At 44.7% G+C, this 24,049-nt stretch overlaps 4 protein-coding genes across 8 annotated transcripts; 1 reads left to right on the forward strand and 3 right to left on the reverse strand.

The window, feature by feature from the left end:
* Nucleotides 1-10: 10 nt before the first annotated feature.
* Nucleotides 11-4,640, reverse strand: LOC133497645 (zinc finger protein 567-like). The gene is made up of 3 exons (XM_061813696.1): nt 4,494-4,640; nt 3,626-3,724; nt 11-2,489 (listed from the first exon to the last, which is right to left on the reverse strand). Exons 1-3 carry the CDS (start codon nt 4,528-4,530, stop codon nt 1,711-1,713), a joined length of 915 nt encoding a protein of 304 aa, XP_061669680.1. The 5' UTR covers nt 4,531-4,640; the 3' UTR covers nt 11-1,710.
* Nucleotides 4,641-4,780: 140 nt separating this feature from the next.
* On the forward strand, nt 4,781-11,417 carry LOC133497601 (gastrula zinc finger protein XlCGF17.1-like). 2 transcript variants are annotated; one of them, XM_061813641.1, is made up of 2 exons: nt 4,781-5,450; nt 7,700-11,417. In XM_061813641.1, exons 1-2 carry the CDS (start codon nt 5,339-5,341, stop codon nt 8,935-8,937), a joined length of 1,350 nt encoding a protein of 449 aa, XP_061669625.1. In that variant the 5' UTR covers nt 4,781-5,338; the 3' UTR covers nt 8,938-11,417. The 2 variants fall into 2 exon arrangements, with proteins under 2 accessions (XP_061669625.1, XP_061669626.1); XM_061813642.1 differs by lacking the exon at nt 4,781-5,450 and adding an exon at nt 6,382-7,118.
* A 123-nt stretch (nt 11,418-11,540) lies between these two features.
* On the reverse strand, nt 11,541-16,813 carry LOC133497565 (gastrula zinc finger protein XlCGF57.1-like). Of its 4 annotated transcripts, none has more exons than XR_009794068.1 (3): nt 16,384-16,813; nt 13,313-15,125; nt 11,541-13,218 (listed from the first exon to the last, which is right to left on the reverse strand). XR_009794068.1 is itself a non-coding variant. In XM_061813570.1 (3 exons), exons 1-3 carry the CDS (start codon nt 16,502-16,504, stop codon nt 13,262-13,264), a joined length of 462 nt encoding a protein of 153 aa, XP_061669554.1. In that variant the 5' UTR covers nt 16,505-16,813; the 3' UTR covers nt 11,541-13,261. The 4 variants fall into 4 exon arrangements, 3 of the variants coding, with proteins under 3 accessions (XP_061669554.1, XP_061669555.1, XP_061669553.1); XM_061813570.1 differs by having other exon boundaries at nt 11,541-13,281; nt 14,805-15,125; XM_061813571.1 differs by having other exon boundaries at nt 11,541-13,430; nt 14,805-15,125.
* A 1,682-nt stretch (nt 16,814-18,495) lies between these two features.
* LOC133497557 (gastrula zinc finger protein XlCGF57.1-like) lies at nt 18,496-23,884 on the reverse strand. The gene is made up of 3 exons (XM_061813554.1): nt 23,405-23,884; nt 22,028-22,348; nt 18,496-20,124 (listed from the first exon to the last, which is right to left on the reverse strand). The coding sequence occupies exons 1-3, from the start codon at nt 23,526-23,528 to the stop codon at nt 18,782-18,784; spliced, it is 1,788 nt and encodes a 595-aa protein (XP_061669538.1). The 5' UTR covers nt 23,529-23,884; the 3' UTR covers nt 18,496-18,781.
* Between the last annotated feature and the right edge of the window lie 165 nt (nt 23,885-24,049).

Here is a 24,049-nt window from a genome sequence, read left to right on the forward strand (position 1 = left end):
TAAATGTCTGACGGTATCCGTCAAGAGTCTGGGCGTCGTGCTACAAGACATATTTCCGTGTCGTCTCCAACCGACTGAGCATTGAGCGATGCCTAGATTGACCGGCAATATGGCGACGTAAACAAAAGTCACGTGATTTTATGACGTAGGTACACGGGCTCTCTCGGCTCTCGTCTGTCGGACTGGCCCGACACACGTTGGCAGATTGGCCAAACTTTGCCCTGTAGTTTTACTCACAGTTAAGCAACGATGACAACAATTGTTAAACACACGGCAATATACAGGTAACAACTTGCAAATGGTGTGCGAAACGTGATCAAGAGGCTTATCCCAGCTAGTTTTGGGCAAAAGGTAGACTACACCCTGAACTGGTCGCCAGTCAGTCACAGATATCGAGAGTGGGAATCGTTTCCACGCTGCCCGCACCAAAGTCAGCCGTGTGTACTACTACTCCCATCAGTGACTAGGTTTCAAATCATCAAACCAATTGTAATATTCAGTGTCTTTCTTTTGGTACAGCCATGGAACACTGACCTTAACTGAGGTCAGCGAGGCCTGCAGGTCTTTTGATGCTCTTTGAAGTTCTTCTGTGACCCCCTGGATGAATCATCGTTTGGTTGTTTACTCCTGGGAAGGTTTGCCACTGTTGCCAGTTTTCTCCATTTTATGATAATGGCTCTGACAGTGGTTTGCTGGAGCCCCAAAGCTTTGCAAATGGCTTTGCAATCTTTTCCAGTTTGATAGATTTCAGCCCCCCTCCCCAATTTCGTCTTGAATTTTTTGGGATGCATTGCTTCTTGAGATCTTGTAACCTATGTCACGTTTTCATAGACAGATTTTTATTTAATGAACCTCTTGATCCAGCAAGTATGTTGGTAATCAAGTTTGGGTGTGACTTGTAAAATTTAACTCACCTTTCCCAAATTTGTGTTTAGTCACAAATTTGTCGTCGTGCGCAGGAGCGCTGCCCGGGACCTTGGGCCAAGACATCTTTCTGCCTTCACCCCCACACGCACAGAACGCAAACAAATCGTGATTTTAGTAATATTTTGAAAAAAAGCAACACTAGATATGCATAACAGAATTACTTTGTGTTCCGACAGCAAAGTAAGTTGCCAAGAGTCCCAAATCTACTGACCAGAAAAAAATATTTCTGCAGCTCACTGCTACTTTTTAAACTTTTCAAGTCCTTTAGCTTTCTCTCTGTATAAATCTGGTTTTCTTCAGATAGCTGAACTTGTTTGAGCCAGCTTATAAGGCACGTGCAACGTTGGTTGCGAAGACATACGGTCTCGTGTTCCAGACCACTCACTGACATGGACCACTACTACAGCCGGCCGCCATTCCTGCCTTTGAAAGAACTGAAGAACTTCCCGTCCTTCTCCCTGTTGAGATTTTCTTTTATTGGGGCATCCTGAAGGTGGGCTGGACCTTATGACCTAAACGGAACTCGCTCATCAACCAGCTCTTTCATAAACCCAAGTTCTGCGAGTGTTTCATGATCCGAGAGTACGGAAGAAGTCAAAGATGAGCACCACGTTTCTTATGTTTATTCTGCAGCTTCCTTGGCTGCTGCTCTTCTCCCCGAGGCAAAGCAGCTTGAATTTTTTTTTTTTTTTTTTAAACTGCAAACTTCATACACAAGATGGACTTGACATTGTTTTCCAGCACACTAGCGCCTCTTAACACGGCACTCAAAATGGAATGCGATCACACATGCTGACTAAATGGTTTCTCGCCAGTGTGTGCTCTCGCGTGTATTTTTAAATCCCCGACTTGCATGAATCTTTCACCGCAAACTGAGCAGGGAAAAGGTTTTTCTCCAGTGTGTCTTTTTGTGTGATCGATCAAGTGTCCCTTTCTAGAGAATCTTTTGTCGCAAACTGAACAAGCAAAAGGTTTTTCTCCGGTGTGTGTTCTCGCGTGTCTTTTTAAGCTTCCATTTCTCGAGAATCTTTTACCGCAAACTGAGCAGACGAAAGGTTTTTCTCCCGTGTGCGTTCTTGTGTGCATCGTCAACGTCGCCTTTCTGGAGAATCTTTGACCACAAACTGAGCAGAAAAAAGGCTTCGTGTGTGTTCTTGTGTGTTTTTTCAACAATGACTTTCTGTGAAAAGTTTTGCCACAGTAAGAACATTTGATGTCAGTTTGGCATGTCGGACCGCCTTTGGAATGTTCATCTGCGTCGTCGCCATCTTCATCATAATCGGAAGAGTGCGACGTTACGTCCTCGCTATCTGAGAGTGGAGCTGAGAGGTCTTGCGCGTGGGAGACTCCACTGTGGTCTCCGTCGTCTCCTTCACCCTTCAGAGTGACACCAACTGATGGAAACTTGCTGATTTCATCCTCCTGCTCTTCGTCTTTAACGTGCGGGAGCTCTGGCTCTCCTCCCTTTCCCATGTCAGCTAAATCTGGCTCCTCCTCCTCTTTAATGTGAGAGGTTTCCGCCTCCCGCTTCTCAGGATGAAGATCTTGTTCGCTGACGTCCACTGGAGACAAGAAGACAAAAAGTGAGGCTTCGCTCAGGTAAATCTCATACTGGGACTGTTGTATTGGTTTTTAACCCATTCGTGGGCGGGGTGGCAATTTTTTCCCTTATCGAGATAAAAGTCTCCTAACAGGCCACAATCAAAGAAATAACACTTATTTTTCATTTAAGGTTACGTTATATGATAACTTTACCAATTTATAATATCGTCCCAAAAATCTAACTGCTAACTTTGACAGACGAGTTATCCTCTCCTGATAGCAAATTATGGCTTCAGATTAAAACACATAAATATTTTGATATACTGAAGGATATAATGCGTGAAAATCATGATGTCCCAAAAATGGGACGCTGTCCACGAATGGGTTAGCACATTGCGTGCGATGTGTTTACGTCGGGAGCGTCAACAGATTTTAAGGACAGGAGGGATGTGAGGGAATGTTGCAAATGATCGCGTTATTTCGCAAAGACCGAGAATTGGGGTTTCCGCAAAGCACCTTTCGAGGATCGCTTAATTTCGGGGCGGCGATGACCCACAAAGCCTCGCTCCAGGGCAGTATCGCGTGACCGAGTCTGGAATCGCTTCAGAGTTTTCTGCGAGGTTTGACAGTATACAATGTTTCGTAAAGTTTGGCGTTTGGACATAGCTGGGACACTACAGAGAGCGCGAGATTAGTTTAGATCACTCGTGGGAATCAGGAGAAACGGCGAGAAATGAGTGCGCTCAACTCTCAGCCTGGCAGATGGCGATCGTGTGCCGAGCACAAGCAGGACCGCATAAATAACTAGCACGGAGCCTCACCAAGTACATTTCTTCATCAAAAACTGCAGTTTCCAGTTTTTTTTTTCCTCCAAAGCGAAGGTATTTACTTTGTTTCAAGAAAGTAAAGTACAATAAAACCTTACCGGGAGAGGAAAAATTATTCGGATTTTTATAGTGTCGCTCTTTAATGAATCATTTTTAAAAAACAAAATAGTGATGAGTCTTTTTTCCGCTTAAGCTGGGGCCATTTTCTGTAACTGCTTTATAGCGTATTACAAATGAAAATGGAAGTTTATGTAACTCTATGTCAGTGAATATGATGTAAGGAATGTTGTCAAGAAATGTCAGTAAACAAACGTGAGTCGTGAACCAACCTGCCGTGTGTAACTCGTCCTGGCGACGTTGCAACTTGCAAACACTTCCCACGAGCGCCTGCTCCTCTTTTGCCCGACAAATTCCGTCCGCGTCCTCTTCTTCTTTCAAACGTTTTGCACACATTTTGCACGATGAGCAAAAAAAAAAAAAAAAAAACACAAAAGAAAAACAACAATTTACTAGTCCCGCCTGATGGGTTGCCAGCCGACTTGTTAGCGGCTAGCAAGCCAAACCAAACCAAACTAAGGTAGCTCGAGAAGCCTCAGTGCCACTGAATCGGGTTCTCTGCGCAGGTTCGGGAATCAAGCTAGCCGCGTGAGCCTGCGCAAACATGCAAACGGACCCTCTGCAGCAGCAGCGAGACGGCAGCCCGACGAGAACAAAAAAACGACACGCCTGGTCCCACAGAGAGCCGCGAAGGGGAATGCCGATGGAATATTAGCTGCATATCCTCTTCAATATGTCGTACAATCCCAATTACTTTTTCATAATAAAAATAATTACATTGCCACATCTGCCTCACACTTCTGAAGTTGGGTGTTCAAATCCGGACTCGTCTGTATGGAGTCGGCCGCCCCAGCTTCCGATTTCGCATCCATACAATGTTCAACAGCGCCTCTGGTGGTGTCGGGTCGCTACCACAGATGACTTTGGCGAAAGGCCGACTACACCCTGAACTGGTCGCTCGTCCGTCGGTCAATCAGTCGCAAGGTGTGCACGGACACCGCCACTGAATGGAACCGGGTGGACTGCTACACCATCACTGACTGCTTTGTAGACGGAAATGTGAAATGCATTAATTTTGTGGCAATGCGTTGAAAACCTCACTGGAACTGAAGCTGTTGACCGACGTTTTGTAATATTCACCATCGTCAAATACTGCGTTTCTACAGGAGGGCTTCATGTCGAAATTCGGAAATAAAATTGAGCGTCATGTGGCCTCCAATAGATAAATTAGCAACAGGCACATTAGCTGATTGGTTGTCTTTAACTTGTAAGGAACATATAACGAGGCGGTTGTCTATTTACTTAGATTTGCAAATACACACTCCCATACGTACAGGTTTGTCCATGTGGACTTGCCGTAGTACGTGAGCCGTCGCCGCACTGATGGTGACTAGGACACGCCCCTTTTCAGCTCCGTGCAGACCGCGACGCTAAACCCGGACAGTCAAAGTGTGAGTGTCAATCCCTTTCAAATGAAATGCGCTATCTTCTTTTTTTTCCGCTTTAAAAACATATTAATTTATAATAGCACAGGTTTTGGCGTTGACAAAACACAAAAGTCTCGTGAAAGTCGATTGAGGCATAAGCAAGTTACGAACAGAATTTGAGTGTTCGTGCGTTGCCTTCTATGGGAACGTGGACCTCCCCAACATGGCCCCCACGTGGGCACGTCGATTAGCTAAACTGCTTGGTTAACTAATCTTATCAACGGTTCATATCCTTCCGCGTACGGTTGCTGCAACTACGCGATCTTAACGACATAGTCCCCCCCCCGAATGCGAACTGAACAGCGTAAAGCTTGCGCACATGCCGCCCATCACTACTTTCCAGTACTTTAACTCGTCTCGGTGCACGTTGTAGCTTATCGACCTCGCTCAGCTTAGCTGATCTTAGCTTAGCTTAGCTTGCTACCCGCACGTGTTTGGTAGCGACACTTGGCTCAGCAGCCGGCGAGCGTCCGTGGAAATTGTGTTTCTCGCGTGAAAATGGGGGACAAACGCGTGAAAGAGGAAGAGGACGAGGAGCAAATTTGTCGGATTGAGGAGAACGAAGGTCGCCGTCAAACACCGGACGCTGTTTGGGAGATGCGGCACGCAGGTTTGTTCATTATTACACTCACTTGTTTACTAACGAGATTCATTTGTGAACAATGACACTCACTGTGTTGACTTCTTGTTTGGAATCATAACCGCTGACCTAAACAAAAATACCGAGTAACTTTGTGCTGACTTCATGTACGATCGTATCTCAAAATTTTCATATTAAGACATCCATCCATTTTCTTAGCCGCTTATCCTCACAAGTGTCGTGGGAAGAGCTAGAACCTATCCCAGCTGTCAACGGGCAGGAGGTGGGGGACACCTTAAACTGGCTGCCAGCCAATCGCAGGGCACATCGAGACAAACAGCCGCACTTACAATCACACCTAGGGACAATTTAGAGTCGCCAATTAATGTTGCACGTTTTTGGGACGTGGGAGGAAACCCGAGTGCCCGGAGAAAACCCACACGAGCACGGGGGGAACGAGCAAACTCCACACAGGCGGGTCCAGGATTGAACCCGGGACCTCAGAACTGTGAGGCCAACGCTTTACCAGCTGATCCATATTAAGACATTCCAATTCAATTTAATGAAGACCAATAAAAATGCAATTAATAGGAAACGATTCCGTCTGAGTCACAGTTTTGCAAGATGCAGAGTCTTTTTCATTTAGAAAGTTAAGAGTGCGTTGACGCCCTACATTATGTTAAGCTTGGACAGAGTGCCCTGACCCATTTGCAGTTCCCGTTATGGACCAGTGCAATGGCAATTGTGCAAAGGGAGCAGTTTAAAGTGACGAATCATGCGATAGTGTTTTATTGAAAGGATCGGTGCTGGTCGGCGCTCAGGAGACAAAGATGACACACAACAAAAGACCAAAGTTCCCAAATGCTATTTAGCCTAATAACTGGCATATTTATTTCGACCAAATGCAAGTTCTCAAAACACAGTTGACATTGCGTGAAATCAATCATGTGAGCCCCTTACCTATGCCGAGAAGGTGGAGAGCCAGTCACCCAGGTAGAGGTCCGCTTTGTCAACCAGCTGGGCGTCCGTACGAAACCCGCAGCGGACTCTACCCGTTTGTACTCTGCATCTCTCTATTATACTTTTCAGTTGCGCGCGAGAGAAAGGGCGGGCGGCCTACCCGTCCCACCTGGCGCCGCAACGATTGTTTCTTGATTTACCATTGACACCTAAGTGTGTCCTTCAGGCTCTGAGAAACATAACAGTCAAGATATCCCACAAGAATGTTGGTCTTTGGTATGCATGTGAACAAGATAGTATGCGAAAAACAAGTGAGAGTGAAACGGTCAAGACGTCTTGACCAGAAAAACAAGTGAGATATAAAAACAGGTGAGTGAAAAACAATTTATATAACCATGGTTGCACAATACATTCGGGTATTCGACGGTCATGGGAAGCATCACTAATTAACACTCCTTTCAGATAGTCTACAAAATATATTGCTAATATTAATACTGATTGGACCAGCAGGATGTGAGGGTGTGTCCCAACAACGGTGCAAGGCTGAAAACAGGAAGCTCGCTGACCAACAATTTCACGACTTAATTACAAGAGGGATGCCTGCTCGCTTTCATTTGCATTGATCGGTAGCGCCTACACGACTGAAGGAGCTGGAAGAACTGGTGGCCAGGATCCGGAGGGTCCGGAAGGATGCTGCCCGCTCCGGACCTAGTTCGAGTGGCGTGCAAGTCTCCAAGGGTGGGTAGGCTGGTGCGGACAATCCGTTCAGTGGTTTTGATCGTCCTTTCCAGTCAGTTTGTGGTTTTTTGTGGCAGCCCCAAACCAGACTGCCATGGAAGTACACAGTACTGATTGGATGACCGCTGTGTAGAACTGTCTCAGCAGCTCTTGTGACAGGCCGCAAGAAGTACATTCTTTGTCACTTGTCAATTTTACACCAATGTCACCTGGTTTGGTAAATTAGAGGTCGTGAGTTCGTTTCTCACTGGGGCCCCCACCCCCCAAGAGGAGCATCCGCCGTAAAAACTTTGCCAAACAAATAATACATAAACAAAGATGAGCGTTCATCTGAGATGACACGCCGTGGCGGCCCCTAACGGGACAAGCCGAAAAAAAGTTTTGATGTAAAATCACGTTTTTGTCTTTGCACCGGATTTATTTTGACAACACCCGTTTAAATATTGAATATTATTGCTTGCTGTTGTAAGGAGCAAATTTCCCAAAGCACGTACGAAATAATAATAGAGATCAAAGTCATGACGTGAGTCTTGATTGAGCAACGTTTGACTTTAGCATTTTGTCTTTTTGTTGTCCTGCAGATGTCCGTGAAGAAGATGTTCTTCCTAAAAAGACGGAGTCCCCGCCCATCAAAAAGGAGGAGGAGGAGTCAGACACGCCACACATGAAAGACGAAGAGCAGCAGGATGGCATCGGCAATTTTCCATTGACGGGCTTCACTGTGAAGGATGAGGAAGATGAGGGAGACCGCAGTGGAGCATCCCAAGAAGATGGCCTCTCAGCTCCGCTCTCAGATAGCGAAGTCGTTACGTCACACTCATCGGACTATGAAGAAGATGATGATGAAATTGATGAACGCTCCAAAGGTGATACGACATGTCACGCTGACAACAAAAGGATGCGGTGCTCTCACTGTGACAGAACATTTTACAACAAGTCGTCGTTGCTAAGACACACAAGAACGCACACTGGAGAGAAACCATTTGCTTGCTTAGTTTGTGGTAAAAGATTCTCTCGAAAAACAAATTTAAAAACACACGCAAGAACACACACCGGAGACAAACCTTTTGCCTGTGCAGCTTGTGGTAAAATATTTGCTACAAAGGGACATTTAAAAGAACACACAAAAACTCACACTGGAGAAAAACCTTATGTCTGTTCAGTTTGTGGCAAAAAATTCACGCAGAAGGGATATTTAAAAATTCATAAAAGAACACATACTGGAGATAAGCCGTTTGCGTGCTCAGCTTGCGATAAAGTATTCTCAACAAAGGCACATTTAAAAGAACACACAAAAACACACACTGGGGAAAAACCTTTTGACTGCTCAGTTTGCGGAAAAAGATTCTCCATAAAGACAACTTTAAAAACACACACAAGAACACACACCGGAGAAAAACCTTTTGCCTGCTCAGTTTGTGGTAAAACATTCTCTATAAAGACTAATTTAACGAGACACACTATTGTACACGCTGCAGAAAAAAAATTTGCCTGCTTACTTTGTGGTAAAAGATACTCTAGGATGGCACATTTAAAAACGCACACAAGAACCCACGATGGAGAAAAACCTTTTGTGTGCTCAGTTTGCGGCAAAAAGTTCATTCAGAAAGATGGTTTAACGAAACACATAAGAACGCACACTGGAGAAAAACCTTTTGCATGTTTAGTTTGTTGTAAAAGATTCATTCAAAAAGATGATTTAATAAGACACACGAGAACACATAGTGGAGAAAAACCTTTTGCCTGCTCAGTTTGTAGTAAAAGATTCTCTGCTAAGGCAAATTTGACAAGACATACCATTAGACACACTGTAGAATAAACTCACATGGTTTGGCAGCTATGTCACAAAACCATGTGACTTTTTGTTTACGACACCATATTGGTCTGCAAGCTTTGGAAGGAGACGCTTGTGCCAGCCGTGTTTGCAGTCATCACTTTATCGAAAGTAAGTTGATCTATGCAAAAGAGCTAGTAGAGTTTGTTTACATTTTATGATATGATTTTATTTCATGTTTGCGGCTTTTTAAACTAAAAATTGTAACTATTTCACGCGGATCTATCTTCAGTCTGGACTCAAGACAGCGTATACATAATACAAAAGCCGCGGTGAAATATTTGTATGCATCCAGACTTCTGTTGGCTTTTACTTCCACACCGCTGTATGGGGAAGGATTATGTATAATATCGTTGTATATGTCTGGATAACAGATGTTTGGATGATTGACAGTACTCATAACAGAAAAAAACTTCTCTATTGGTCGTCTGTATCAATCGCTCCTGATTGACTTGATCTTGTCCACATAACGGGCCCCCGACTGCCGATCCAGATGTTTGGTGTTGTCGGACGGAAAATTCATCACGTCATTCACTTATGTAGGGAAATAAGAAAAGCGTACAAAAACAATCAAAACATTCGGTAGCGCGTCGGGGTTCTTCTGCAGCTTGCCTTCCAATATGGCTGCATAAACAAAGTCACGTGGTGCCGTGACATCACATGCAAATCCTCACTACGTGCTCAGTTTGTGTTCAAAGATCCTATGACAAAAAATTATCCAGCAAAGCAACAACTCACAATGGGGAGAAAGCTTTTGCTTGCTCAGTTTCTAGTACAGTAAACATTTCTCTAGAAACTGACATTTAACAAGATAGAAATATACTCATTTGAGAGAAGCTTTTTACGTGCTCAGTTCATATTTAAATATTCTATGACAAGACATAACAAAGCACAGAACACATGCACACACACACGGGAGAAACCATTTCCCTGCTCTGTTTGTGCTCAAATTCTTTTCTGGAGATTAATTTTATTAATCTCACATAAAAAGAGATTACTGGAGATAATTTATATTTCTGCTCAGTTTGTCATGATCCAAGCCGCTTATTCTCACAAGGGTTGCGGGAAAGCTGGAACCTATCCCAGCTCGCTTCGGGTGAAAGGCAGACTACACCCTGAACTGGTTCCCAGTCAGACGCAGGGCTGAAATCAACGCTATGACTGAGCGGGAATCGATCCCACGCCGCCCGCACCAAAGGCAGGCGTGTGTACCACTACACCATCAGTGATTCTGCTCAGGTTGTGGTAAGATATTGCCAAAGACGGAAACTTTATGAACAACCCGCATTGCTGAGTATCCATTCATTAGCGGTAACGTGTGTTTACGATAAGATTCAATGACAGGGTTGACATTAGGAATGACAAGTGAGGTCGTGAGAAGAGCAGCGGTCAATAACGCTCCAGAAAAGGCTGAGGCTGCGTTGGTTATTTCTTCATCATTCCGTACTCACAAATTACTGCAGAGCGCAACCTCGATTTGCAAATGACATGCTTGACCAACATTTTGATGAAAAAAAAATAACTCGGTTCTGGCATCACTTTCATTTTGGAAAAAGCCTGAGCCCAGACTTGGATGGATAAATTGTACTTTTTCTTGGACTTCGTGTAAATTAAACATTGTTGCCTGTCTTTGTCTATTATGTGATGCTTGTTGTTGTCTGTAGTGCTGTTTTACAACAATCATAAAAATGAGAGGATTCGATTTGTGTGAAACCAGTAATGAATGACCCTGACTTCATATGATTTATGGCTCGAGTCTGGCAGATGAATGTCTTTGACCTTTAACCTTTACGAGGTCCACCGCCGCCGACGCATCTTCGACATCCGGATTAAATTCACCAATGAAAGAACAATTTAGTTAAGATTGTTCGGTTGCATCAACTTCTTCTCCTTCTTTTTCCTCTTCTTTGATAGCGGGGCATCAGATGTTCCCAATGTATTAGCGCCACCTATTGTGCGGGAGTATTGATCAGAGTACTGACATTTATTCCTCTCTATAAATGTAAAATTAACGCCATTAATTGCCTTTGCGAGTCAAGATAAACTTTCACTTTTGGCTAAAAGCACCTTCCCGAAGATTATAATATTATCTTTGGAATCTCCTGTCAAGCGCCGATGTACATTTGTCGCTATTACTTCCAATATTTTGAATTTCCACGGCAGTTTTTGCTTTTGAAAGGAGGCCTTTAACTTCGTTTTTGATTGTAATGTCATTAATCGACTGCAGAGGGCAGTCATGGGAGGTCAATAAATCACATTTATCCAGATTTGGTTCCAAAACGGAAACCTTTGGGAACACATTGGTGTTGTTTTGGCTCGGTAGGAGTCTTCAGTGCATCGGCTTGGTCCCCTTCTCGATCAGGGCACCCGAAGCTAACTTTCTTTCCCGAGAGTCGAGAGGGTGGGGCTTCCCACCCATGTTCCAGTCACCCGGTCCATTTAGGACCCGACAGCCGGCGTCGGAAGCTTCCCGGGATCTCAGCCCTGCAGCCTGTGGGGGTCAGACAGTGGCGCCACCCACACAATCGCCCTCGACCGTGAATCCAAATTTCAGAGCCGTGGCGGATCCAATGATGAGCGACAAGGCCTCATTTTCTTCAGTTTATTGTGCAGCTGCATTGAATGCTGCTCTTCTTCATTCAAACACATTGGAGCAAACAAAGCTTGATCTGAGATGACACGCTGTGGCCATCCCTAACGGGACAAGCCGAAAGGAAAAGAAGAAGGAGTAAAGAAATGGGACATTGTGTGCCGCAAGACTAAAATGAACTGCGAATAGGTTACAGTAAATTGAGCTAGTACAAAGTTGGAACTTGTGTGAAGCTGGTTCTTGACCCCAAAATTATTGGGCAATCATTTTGTACATTCTGGCAACAATTGTCATGACCATAGATCAATGGGCCTTTCTGATGGCGATCTTAAGCCACGCCCCCTTCGCCATCTCCCACAAGCTTCCAAAATAGCGACTGAACAGAACATGTTTGAAGTCGATTCTCAATCGCGTATTCCAGATAATATTGCAGTGTGTTTTTTGCCAAATACGTCGGACTTGTCTAAGAGAGTTCTCCAGAGAGGTCTCAGCTATTTCACGTGAGGATATGTACACGGAATTAAGATTTTTTTTCGGGACGGAGCAGGACCCAACGTCAGAGTTACAGCAAAACGTTGGCGATCGATGCAAAAATGTTTGGCGCCTCACAAACTTCAACGGGATAAAATTGTGGAATCGTACTCCGCATGTAAAGCAGGGTGAGCACTTTTTACTTGGGAAGGTCACGAGTTATATCATTGAAGTCTTGAGAAGTGAGTGGGTGGATTCATTTGACTTGGCTCGTAATGGAACCCACCCAGTGCTCTGTCTTAAAAGTCCGATGTGATACAAATAGGCAAATCGACATTTCTCTTGCGTGACATGGCGCATTTACGTTTCCCTAACCCGACACTTCGGCATAAAACGTGACACACTTCATTCAGCGGGTCAGTTATACGCAAACAAAGTGAAAATTGTTCTCCCGCAATGAATAAAGCACTGATAATAATGCAATCAAACTCAGGACCATTTTCTTCGTAACATTAACTTTTCCAAGCGCACGCTACTGACAACCGGCGTTGCTTGTGTGACAACATGGCGGCAGGGGCGGGTTAAGACAATGCGGCTATCTGATGGGCTATTATTCTATGAGTGATTGACAGGTCGGAAAGGTCCATTGCCCATCCGACCATCTAACAAGGTCGCCCGCGTATGGAGTAGCGACAAAGGAGAGGGGTTAGCCCGAGCAGCGTGGATGTTAGCCAGGATAAGCGCGAGGAAAGATGCCACAGGTCAAGTACGTACGTGTCCGAGCGACAGAGGAAGGAGACAAGACCACACCCGTCGGCCTGAATTTACCCTACAATTTGGCTGCGAAAAACACGGGTTCAAAAAACATGCATCCATCTAAAATACTTCCAACTTTGTACTCTCCCACACTGAGGAAAGAAACACAACAACAAACCATCGTTAAAACTCTCGTCCAGACACTAAACACTCTCAGATTTTTACAGGTTGATTATCACACATGGTGGCACACTCGGAAAGATCAGATTCAGAAGCCAACGTGTAAAATGCAATCACACACTCCCGGTTTGTTCGACTTGTCACAAACGTGAGATTTCTATGCCATTTGAATGTCCCCGGGCAGTATCTTGAACTTGTTTTTCCATTGTTGACCAGTCATCAATCGCTTCCTTCCCCAACTCATCCACGCTGTGCCAGTGAGAGGAGACCTGCAGTCAGTTGTGTGGCGCCGGATGATAGAAACCAGATTTTCTATCTCTTCTGTAAGCAAACTGATTGGTGACAATAATGCGACAGTTTTACCAGTCGTTGGGGTTTCCGTGACAACCGGGGCCATCGGGCGTCATCGCGACAACATGATCCACAATTTTGCATCCCTCAACACTTCGGCTTTTGGAACTCCTTCAAGTTTAGTCAACATCTAAAAAATAAAAATAATTAAATGCTTATCTAAAAATTGCTACGTAGTGATTCGGGAGGAGGAAATGACTGAAGTATTCCCTTTCCTGTTCCTCCCGATTTTCACACCAGCACACTTGTGCCTCATAAGATGACCCACACGATGGAACCTTTTAGCTCACTCGCGGCAACTGAATGTTTTCTGCCCCGTGTGCGTTTCTGTGTTTTGTTAACTGTGCCTTCAAACTGAATCTTTTACCGCAAACTGAGCAAGCAAAAGGTTTCTCACCCGTGTGTATGATTGTGTGTCTTTCTAAATGTGCCTTGATAGTGAATCTTTTGCTACAAATTGAGCAGGCAAAAGGCTTTTCTCCGGTGTGTATCCTTGCGTGTGTTTTTAAATCTGACCTTCTGTAAAATGTTTTCCCACATACCGGGCATGCAAATGGTTTCTCACTCGAGTGTCTTTTTGTGTGTCCTTTTAAATCATCCTTATTACGGAATCTTTTGCCGCAAACGGTGCACACAAAAGGTTTTTCTCCAGTGTGCGATTTCGTGTGTCTTGTCAATTGTCGCTTTGAAGTGAAGTTTTTACCACAAAGAGAGCAGGCATAAGGTTTTTCTCCCGTGTGCGTTCTTAAGTGGATTACATTATTCTGGGAGAATCTTTTTCCACAAACCGAGCAGGGGAAAGGCTTCTCGCCGGTGTGAGTTCTTGTGTGCCTCGTTAAATCTACCTTCTGAGTGAATCTTCTCCCACACACGGAGCAAGCAAACGGTTTATCACCAGTGTGTGTTTTTGTGTGTCTTATCAAATGTGACTTTGTTGAGAATCTCTTACCGCAAACAGAGCAAGCGTAAGGTTTTTCTCCCGTGTGCTTTCTCGTGTGTACTCTTAAATTGTATTTACAAGAAAACGTTTTCCCGCAAACGGAGCAGGAAAACGTTTTTTCTCCAGTGTGTGTTCTCGTGTGAATGGTGAAATTGTACTTGCAAGAAAACATTTTCCCACAAACTGAGCAGAAAAAAGGGTTTTCTCCCGCGTGTGTTGTAGCGTGAATGACTAAATCTTCTCTCTGAGCACATTCTTTCCCGCAAACTGAGCAGGTAAAAGGCTTCTCTCCGTTGTGTCTACTCGTGTGCTTTGATAACGTGGTTTTCTGAGCAAATCCTCCGCCACAAGGTGAGCAAAGAAATGGTTGATCCCCAGTGTGTATTTTAGTGTGTCTCGTCAAATTTGTATTTAAAGAAAATCTTCTATCACAGACTGAACAGGCGAAAGGTTTTTCTCCGGTGTGTGATCTTGTGTGCGTTTTCAACGACGACTCGTTGAAAAACGTCCTGTCACAGTGAGAACATTTCAGACATTTCTTGCGAGTGTGACATTTCTTATCACCTTCACGGTGTTGTCGTTCATCCCCGTCGGCATAGTCAGAAGAGTGCGACGTTGTGTCGTCGCAAGCCGATCGCGGCGCCGAGAGGTCGCGCGCTTGCGATCCTCCACAGTGCTCCCCGTCATCGTCTTCGCTCTTCACGCTGACACCGGTCAAAGGAAATTTGGTGATTTCCTCCTCCTGCTCTTCTTTAACGTCAGCGGGCTCGGTGGGGGTCTCCAGCAACTCCTGTTTTATGTGGAGTGGTTCTGGACCCTCCTCCTCCTCTTTGATGTGGGTTAACTCTGGCTCGTGCTGCCCAGGACGAAGATACTCACTGACGTCTGCAGGACGCGAGAAGTTGAAGACGTGTTTGGTTAAATGAAGACGCTGATGTTCTGTACCAACATGAGCAATTATTATTTTGAAAATAGAGAGTGATAATGGCGGCACGGTGGATCAGCTGGTAAAAGCGTTGGCCTCACAGTTCGGAGGTCCCGGGTTCCATCCCGGACCCGCCTGTTTGGAGTTTGCATGTTCTCCCCGTGCCTGCGTGGGTTTCCTCCGGGCACTCCGGTCCCCCCCCCCCCCACATTCCAAAAACATGCAACACGAATTGGACACTCGAAATTGCCCCAAGGTGTGATTGTGAGTGCGGCTGTTTTGTCTCGATGTGCCCTGCGATTGGGTGGCGACCAGTTCAGGGTGTACGCCGCCTCCTGCCCGTTGACCGCTGGGATAGGCTTCAGCACTCCCCGTGACCCTCGTGAGGATAATTGGCAAAGAAAATGGATGGATGGATGACGAAATTCAGAAAAATGTCCGAGGTTGTTAGGTCTTCATTATTTTTACCGACACTTACTGGACTGGGGGGTGGAGGAGTAGTGCCATTTTCCCCCACCGTTGCTGTACAAATGTCATCAGTCTCATTTGGAAAAGAACTGAACTTCCTGCGATGGAAACGCAAACCAAACGGCTCACGGGAACCTTTAAGTTCCAGCAATTCCTTTTTACCAGTGAATAATTCCCAATAAGAGCAGCCGTGACACGTCCATTAGCCATCAGTGATTTCCGACCTTTACAGAGCCAAGGCACATTTTTTACAATGGTAAAAAATCCCACGGCACACCAACAAAAGTAAATGTCACCAAAAATGGATCGATTCATTACTGTATGTACTTCCTGCCATCTAATAGAAGAGGATTTTTTTGTTCTGTCTGTCATTGTGCCGCACTGTCATAAGTAGATGAATAAAGATGGATTATTTCTTGGAAATAAATGTTTTAGCAATTACATAACATTGGATAACTTCCCACGGCACACCTGAAGAGCGCTCACGGCACACTAATGTACCCCGGCACACTGTTTGGGAATCACTGCACTAGCCATCCATCCACTAGCTGAGCTGCTTCTCCTCACGTGGGGGGGCTGCAGCCCCCCGATTTCTTCGGGGAGGAGGCGGAACCTCACCTGGTTGCCAACCAATCGCAGGGCACACAGAAACAAACAACCATTCACACTCAGGTTCATACCGGAGGAAATTTGGACTCTCATAAATAGTATAAGAAACGATCATCCAGCGATGGTAAGGAGTAAACAAACCTGCCCTGTGTAGCACAACTCGGGGCTGCTTGCAAGCCGCGCCCAGCAGTTGGCGTTGCTTCCTCTCCTCTTTTATTCTGCTGAGTTTCTCCACGTCCATCGGCGTCGTTCTCGCGCACATTTTCACTCGACGGCGGCAAAACGTCAAACTTTAGCCGAGCACTTGGGGAGCACTTTAGCCGAAATTATAACTAACACGTGTCCCCTTGTTAGCGGCTAGCAAGCTAAACTAAGCTAAGCTAGCTCGATAAGGGTCAACGAGCACCACGGCTACTTTATCGAGACACGAAGATTTAAAAAGTATTTATGTCCAGAAAAGTAGAGATGGACGTTCTGCGACGACGCTTTTGGGAACTTGAAATGCAAAATCAAAAAGAAGGATTTAGTGACGCTATTGTGGTTGCGTTAACATTACGGTGTCCCCTCCCTACGCAAGTTGTACGGCATTCCCACTTGGCCAAAATTCATGTTCTCCTTCACGTCTGAAGTCAAGAGCTTTTGCCAAAGCGGCTGGAAACTACAGTGGAGAATAACATCAACTATGAATATGATAAAAGAAGAGCGATTTCAATGCAATCTAGAAAGCCAAATGTCAGAAAACTGTCCCGTCGTCTACCTTTAAAGCAACAACGTCAATTGAGTTGCAGAAAGCATTAACAAAAAAAAAAAATAATAATAATAACAGGTCGACGTCCATGATTGTCCATGAACTTCGGCAAGGACCTGCGTCAAAACACTTAAACCAGAGCCAATATCGCCAAAGCGGTTGTGTTCAATTCAGCTGAAATGAATGAATGAATGCAAAGAGAAAAAAGAAAAACTAGAAAATGAACATAGAAATAGCGTTCAAAGTGCATGTTTTGTGTCAATTATTTCTTGAACCATTCTTTTATCGTGTTAACCATTTGCTAATTGTTCTACTGTGTTTGCTCTGGTATGATTATTTTCATTTCAATCTCACCGACATTGTCAGTGATGACCTGCCTACACAGGAAGTGCGTGGGGCAATGTAAACTTCTTCTGTTTGCAGATGTAAAATGCAATTGGTCCTCTTTGCCTCGTGAGGGCCATGACATACATGCTAACCGTGTTACCAGTGTGTTTAAAGGTCAAGTGTCATCCCTAGAAACATTCTAAAATAGATAGTGAAATGAAAAATACATACAACATTCATCACTTCAATGTCTACACGAAAAAATAAATATGAGCGGCGAGCGCGTCGTCCGTGCGCAAAGTTGTGGAAGTGTCATTCGGCATCCAAGCGGTCGCCACATTGGCTGTATCTCCTGTCCGTGATGTCACACCCGGACATTCGCCATTGAAAACAGGTGGTGAACCCTACTATGGGACACGCCCCTTCAGACACGGAAGCTCTTTCTCAAAGAAGAGAACATCACACAACCGAGTGAAGTTACTGGGGCGATATTACCCAATTGTTTCCAGACATGTTCAGATGATAAGTGATCACGGCTAAACCACATCCCCGTCCGATCCACTTCCGCGGCGGGGATGAGCCATCGCCGCCCGGCGCCGCGACGAGCCACCCCAGCTGACAAGGCCGTGAGACGTATTACGTGGTCCGCCCCCAAACTATTATTTTTTTTTAGTAGCTGTATACACACCTACCTGTCATTTGGAACCCACGAAGCTCCGGTCCTTTGGACCCGTGCAATCCATTTTTCACGACGAACCGGGTCTCTTGCAAACTTATGAAGGGTAAATCCATCCTCCCGAGTGGTCAAGCAATGTCCAGCAATGCACCGAGCCGGCGTTTTGGCTAACACGAAGGAACAACGAGCTGCCTTCCTGCAGGTAAAACTAATAGAAACAAACGAGTCCACTTGAGGGCGGTCCCGCCATGTACGCCACTTCCTGCTTCTTCCCAAAAACAAATCCCTTGGGAGGATTTTCATGGCGGGAGTTACAAAAAGCTGTCTAACGTCAAAATCATGTTTTGTGGTGAAAAGACGCATGGGTCCATGTCGGCTGCCGTTTTTTCCTTAATAACGTACTAAAAATCATGCATTTCATGACAGTGGCCCTTTAAGTACACTTTATGGAACAAGTCACACAAGATTTGCAAATGTTGGAACTCAGCTGCACCACATTGAAAGGCGCCATGTCAAAAGTGGCACCTCATCCAATTATAGGAGAATTCAAGAGCTCTACAATTGTAAAAATATGATCCATTTAAAAACAATATTTGGGACAGCAAAATCCGTGACTACACCAGCCGTGAACGGTGAACGCGAACGGGCAAGGGCACACTATATAATGATTTGTGAGAAGGAAACAAGTTGACAATTCCCTTCCCTGAGCCCCGGCTTTATTGACAGCTGCTCTTCACACCAGCACACTTGTGTCTCATCAGACGACCCACAAGACGGAAGCTTTTAGCTCACTCAGCGCAACTGAATGTTTTCTGGCCTGTGTGTCTTTCTGTGTGTTTTGTTAAATGTGCCTTCAAACTGAATCTTTTACCGCAAACTGAGCAAGCAAAAGGTTTCTCACCAGTGTGTGTTATTTTGTGTCGTGCTAAATTTGCCTTTCGAGAGAAGCTTTTACAACAAACTGAGCAGGCAAAAGGTTTCTCACCAGTGTGCGTCATTGCATGCCGTGCTAAAGTTACCTTCCGAGAGAATCTTTTACTACAAACTGAGCAGGCAAAAGGCTTTTCTTCGGTATGTGTACTTGTGTGTCTTTTTAAATGTGCCTTACAAGTGAATCTTTTACTACAAACCGAGCAGGCGACAGGTTTCTCATTATTATTGTGCGTCATTAAGTGTCGGGCTAATGTCGTCTTCAGAGAGAATCTTTTACTACAAACTGAGCAGGCAAAAGGCTTTTCTCCGGTGTGTGTTCTTGTGTGTCTTTTTAAATCTTCTTTCTTATAGAATCTTCTAACACATACGGAGCAAGAAAATGTTTTATCTCCTGTGTGTGTTTTCGCGTGTGTTTTTAAACGTGACTTTGTTGTGAATATTTTACCACAAACGGAGCAGGCATTAGGTTTTTCACCGGTGTGTGTTCCAAAATGCATTTTTATATTCGAGAATCTTTTACCACAAACAGAGCCCAGAAAAGGGTTCTCACTCGTGTGTCTTGTTGTGTGCTTTGTTAAAGCTTCCTTCTCGTAGAATCTTCTACCGCATATGGAGCAAGGAAATGGTCTATCTCCCGAGTGTGTTTTTGTATGTCTTTTTAAATGTGACTTTGTTGTGTATCTTTTACTACAAACGGAGCAGGCATAAGGTTTTTCTCCCGTGTGGATACTTGTATGAAGTCTTAAATGGCACTTGCGTCGAAAGCGTTTCTCACAAACGGAGCAATTATAAGGTTTTTCTCCAGTGTGCGATTCTGTGTGCCTTTTCAAAGACGACTTGTTGCAAAAGGTTCTGTCACAGTGAGCACATTTCAGACATTTCTTGGGAGTGTCACCTTCACGGTGATGTTGTTCATCCTCGTCAGCATAGTCAGAAGAGTGCGACGTTGTGTCGTCACAAGCTGATCGCGGAGTCGAGAGGTCGCCCGCTTGCGATCCTCCACAGTGCTCCCCGTCATCTTCTTCGCTCTTCACATTGACCCCAGTCAAAGGAAATTTGGCGATTTCATCCTCCTGCTCTTCTTTAACGTCAGCGGACTCGGTGGGGGTCTCCAGGAGCTCTTGTTTTATGTGGAGTGGTTCTGGCTCCTCCTCCTCCCCTTTGACGTGGGTTTCCAAAGGGGTTGAGTTCAATTCGGCTGAAATGAATGAATGAATGCAAAGACAATAAAGAAAACTAGAAAATGAACATGTGAATGACGTTTAAAGTGCAAGCTTAGTGTCAATAGCTTCTTGAGCCATTCTTTTGTCGTGTTTATTATTTGCCAGTTCTTCTATTCAGATCATTTTAGTTTCAATGTGACCAACATCATCAGTGATGAGCTGCCTACACAGGAAGTGCGTGGGGCGATGTAAGCTTCTTCTTTTTACAGATGGAAAATGCAATTGGTCCTCTTTGCCTCATGACAACCAACACATGGTAGCTTGCATGTATGCCAAATCACACATGCTAGCATACATGGTAACAGCGTTACCAGTGTGTTTAAGTGGACTTTATGGAACAACTCACACAACATTTGCAAATGTTGGAACTCAGTGTGCACATAAGATGCACCACCATTGAAAGGCACCATGTCAAAAGTGGCGCCTCATCTATTTATAGGAGAATTCAAGTTCTCTATTTCTTTTTTTCCTCACGGCTTGTCCTGTGAGGGGTCGCCACAGCTTGTCATCTTTTTTGGCACAGTTTCTACCCTTCCTGACGCAAACCTTCTGCATTTAGCCGAGGAGAGAAGCTTACAGCACCTGCTATTCCCAGCCGGTCTCCCATCCAAGTACTAACCGGGGCCAAGCTCGCTTAGCTTCCGAGATCTGATGAGATCGGGCGTTCTCAGCGTATCAAGGGCATGAGCAATTAAAAAAATATGGCCCATTAAAAAAAGAAAAAAAAAACAGGAGAGCAAAATCCGTGGCTGTGCGGGGCCTCGAAATGTGAACCACGAATGGGCAAGGGCACACTAAATAATGATTTGTGAGAAGGAAACAAGTTGACAATTTCCTTCCCTGTTCTCCAGCTTTATTGAATGCTGGTCTTCACACCAGCACACTTGTGTCTCATCAGACGACCCACAAGATGGAACCTTTTAGCTCACTCGACGCAAGTGAGCGTTTTCTCCCTTGAGTGTTTTGTTAAATGTGCCTTCAAACTGAATCTTTTACCACAAGCTGAGCAAGCAAAAGGTTTCTCACCAGTGTGTGACATTGTATGACGTGCGAAAGTCGCCTTTCTCGAGAATCTTTTCCCACAAACCGGGCCAAGAAAAGGCTTCTCAATTGTGTGTGTTGTTGTGTGCTTTGTTAAACCTTCCTTCTCATAGAATCTTCTTTCGCACATAGAGCAAGCAAATTTTTTATCTCCCGTGTGTCTTTTTGCGTGTCTTTTCAAAGGTGACCTTGTTGTGAATATTTTAGCACAAATGGAGCATGCGTAAGGTTTTTGTCCTGTGTGGATGCTCGTGTGAATCCTTAAATGGTATTTGCGTGTAAAGCTTTTCCCACAAACTGAACAGGGAAAAGGTCTTTCACCGGTGTGTGTCATTGCATGTTGCGCTAAAGTTGCCTTTCTAGAGAATCTTTTACTACAAACTGAGCAGACGTGATTTTTTTCTCCTGTGTGTGTTCTTGAGTGCTTTTTTGTATTGGAGAATCTTTTACCACGAGCTGAGCCAAGAAAAGGCTTCTCACTCGTGTGTCTCGTTGTGTGCTTTGTTAAAGCTTCCTTCTCGTAGAATCTTCGACCGCGCATGGAGCAAGCAAATGGTTTATCTCCCGAGTGTGTTTTTGCATGTCTTTTTAAATGTGACTTTGTTGTGTATCTTTTACTACAAACGGAGCAGGCATAAGGTTTTTCTCCCGTGTGGATACTTGTATGAAGTCTTAAATGGCACTTGCGTCGAAAGCGTTTCTCACAAACGGAGCAATTATAAGGTTTTTCTCCAGTGTGCGATTTCGTGTGCATTTTCAAAGACGACTTGTTGCAAAAGGTTCTGTCACAGTGAGAACATTTCAGACATTTCTTGCGAGTGTGACGTTTCTCATCACCTTCACGGTGTTGTTGTTCATCCTCGTCGGCATAGTCAGAAGAGTGCGACGTTGTGTCGTCACAAGCTGATCGCGGAGTCGAGAGGTCGCCCGCTTGCGATCCTCCACAGTGCTCCCCGTCATCTTCTTCGCTCTTCACATTGACCCCAGTCAAAGGAAATTTGGCGATTTCATCCTCCTGCTCTTGTTTAACGTCAGCGGACTCGGTGGGGGTCTCCAGCAACTCCTGTTTTATGTGGAGCGGTTCTGGACCCTCCTCCTCCTCTTTGACGTGGGTCAACTCTGGCTCGTGCCGCTCAGGACGAAGATACTCACTGACGTCTGCAGGACGCAAAAAGTTGAAGACGTGTTTGGTAAATGACAAGACGCTGATGTTGTGTACCAACATGTACGGTCATTGCAAGAACTTATTTTGAGAATAGTGAATGAAGATTGATGACACAATTATGTAAAATATCATTGTGCTTGTCGGGCTTTTTTGGGGGTTGTTGTTTTACTCAAACTTAGTGGACTGGAGGGGGTCTTTGCCCCCTTTTTTCCCCCACCGCTACTGTACATACGTCATCAGTCTCAAGAACTGAACTTTGTATGGTGGAAATGCAAATTATACGACCCATGAAAACCTGTAAGTATGCAACAAAAACGAGGCATTTGGACTCTTCTGCAGACCACCGTGCTTTTTAAAGTGACTTGTAGGCTTACATTAGCAGTTGTCGAGCGAATACGTTGCCTCAGGTCAGGGCAGCTCGACGGATTTGGGACCCGACCCATGTGTACCACCGAACTGCGTTTTGATCAGGCAAAACATGGTTGCCACCGTTGTGCTGATGCCTTGCTGCAAATCTTTGCTTGGCATCAGATGGAACAAACTTGTAAAGTGCGATTTAAATCAACAACAACAGGAAAACGAGGTTTTTCCACTCACTATTACTGTATGTGAAAATCAATCAATCAAAACCGTTTAATGTTATCATATCTCCACAAGGTGCTTGCGTGAATACAATAGAATATATGATATAAAAATAACACCTTAGATATGAGGTAAGACAGCAGATAAAATATCTACAATCAAGGCAGTTGTTGCAAAAAAAAAATATATACTAAATATATATATATATAACATTAATTAGAATAAATCGATACATAAATAAATAAACAAACCCACAGGGTGCCTTTTACAGTCCTATAGTCCCTGTTCAGGCCTTGGTTCAGATTATTAAAACCAAGAAAAGCAAACAAAAGTGCAGTCGCATAATTTCACTGACAAACTATATTCAGGACGAGCCCGCAATGACGTCACACTCGTATTCCTCGAACCAACGTTCTCATAAGAATATTAAAAAACGAATGTCGAGCGATTGTAAGAAGTAAACAAACCTGCTGTGTGTAGCACAGCTGGAGGCTGCTCGCAAACCGCGTCCAGCAGTCGGGGTGGTCGCTTCTTCTCTTCTTTTATCCTGCAAAGTTTCTCCACGTCCCCCGCCGTCGTTCTCGCGCACATTTTCACAGGAAGATGCCAAACCTTTGCACTTTAGCTCTGCTCGGCACCTCCGTGCTAACACGTTTCTCCTTGCTAGCGAGCTAAGCTAAACCAGCTCGATAAGCGTCAACGAACACCGTGACGAGTGTATCCGGACAGGAACATTTTTTTAAAAAAAATGGTGTTTGAGTCTAGCCCGTGTGAGTCAGTCCATTAACTTGGACTAAATTCGTCGTCGTTGTCACCAATTTTCTTTGGGAGACACGCCGGGAATGTTGCCTACTTTCACGGACTGATCGCCATTCTTAGTAAATCAACTTCACTCAATCGTTTTCGTTTCGCTTGACCCCCTTGAGGCGAGCGAGTCGGCTGAGAGCGGAAACGGAACTGCTGAGGCGTTTTGTCATTCACTTCGGAAGATTCGCTGAATGACCAATGAGCATCCAGGGTGCAAGTGGGGGCGGGACTTCGTTAACCCCACTGCAATGTGATTCGCGAAAATATTGACATCGTTTTTTCGCGAAAAGCCGTCGGCCTATAAT

This window comes from Syngnathoides biaculeatus, chromosome 3 (assembly GCF_019802595.1).
Source record: "Syngnathoides biaculeatus isolate LvHL_M chromosome 3, ASM1980259v1, whole genome shotgun sequence".
NCBI lineage: Eukaryota > Metazoa > Chordata > Actinopteri > Syngnathiformes > Syngnathidae > Syngnathoides > Syngnathoides biaculeatus.

Coding starts and splice junctions, on each gene's coding strand:
- LOC133497557 (XM_061813554.1), bottom strand. CDS start 23,528: ATGTGCGCGAGAACGACGGCGGGGGACGTGGAGAAACTTTGCAGGATA. Junction 22,349..23,404: donor AGCTGTGCTACACACAGCAG/GTTTGTTTACTT, acceptor TGCGTCCTGCAG/ACGTCAGTGAGTATCTTCGT. Junction 20,125..22,027: donor TGAACAACAACACCGTGAAG/GTGATGAGAAAC, acceptor CATTCATTTCAG/CCGAATTGAACTCAACCCCT.
- LOC133497565 (XM_061813569.1), bottom strand. CDS start 16,504: ATGTGCGCGAGAACGACGCCGATGGACGTGGAGAAACTCAGCAGAATA. Junction 15,126..16,383: donor AGTTGTGCTACACAGGGCAG/GTTTGTTTACTC, acceptor CGCGTCCTGCAG/ACGTCAGTGAGTATCTTCGT.
- LOC133497601 (XM_061813641.1), top strand. CDS start 5,339: ATGGGGGACAAACGCGTGAAAGAGGAAGAGGACGAGGAGCAAATTTGT. Junction 5,451..7,699: donor TTGGGAGATGCGGCACGCAG/GTTTGTTCATTA, acceptor GTTGTCCTGCAG/ATGTCCGTGAAGAAGATGTT.
- LOC133497645 (XM_061813696.1), bottom strand. CDS start 4,530: ATGAAGCCCTCCTGTAGAAACGCAGTATTTGACGATG. Junction 3,725..4,493: donor AAACGCAGTATTTGACGATG/GTGAATATTACA, acceptor GTTTGAAAGAAG/AAGAGGACGCGGACGGAATT. Junction 2,490..3,625: donor GGACGAGTTACACACGGCAG/GTTGGTTCACGA, acceptor TCTTGTCTCCAG/TGGACGTCAGCGAACAAGAT.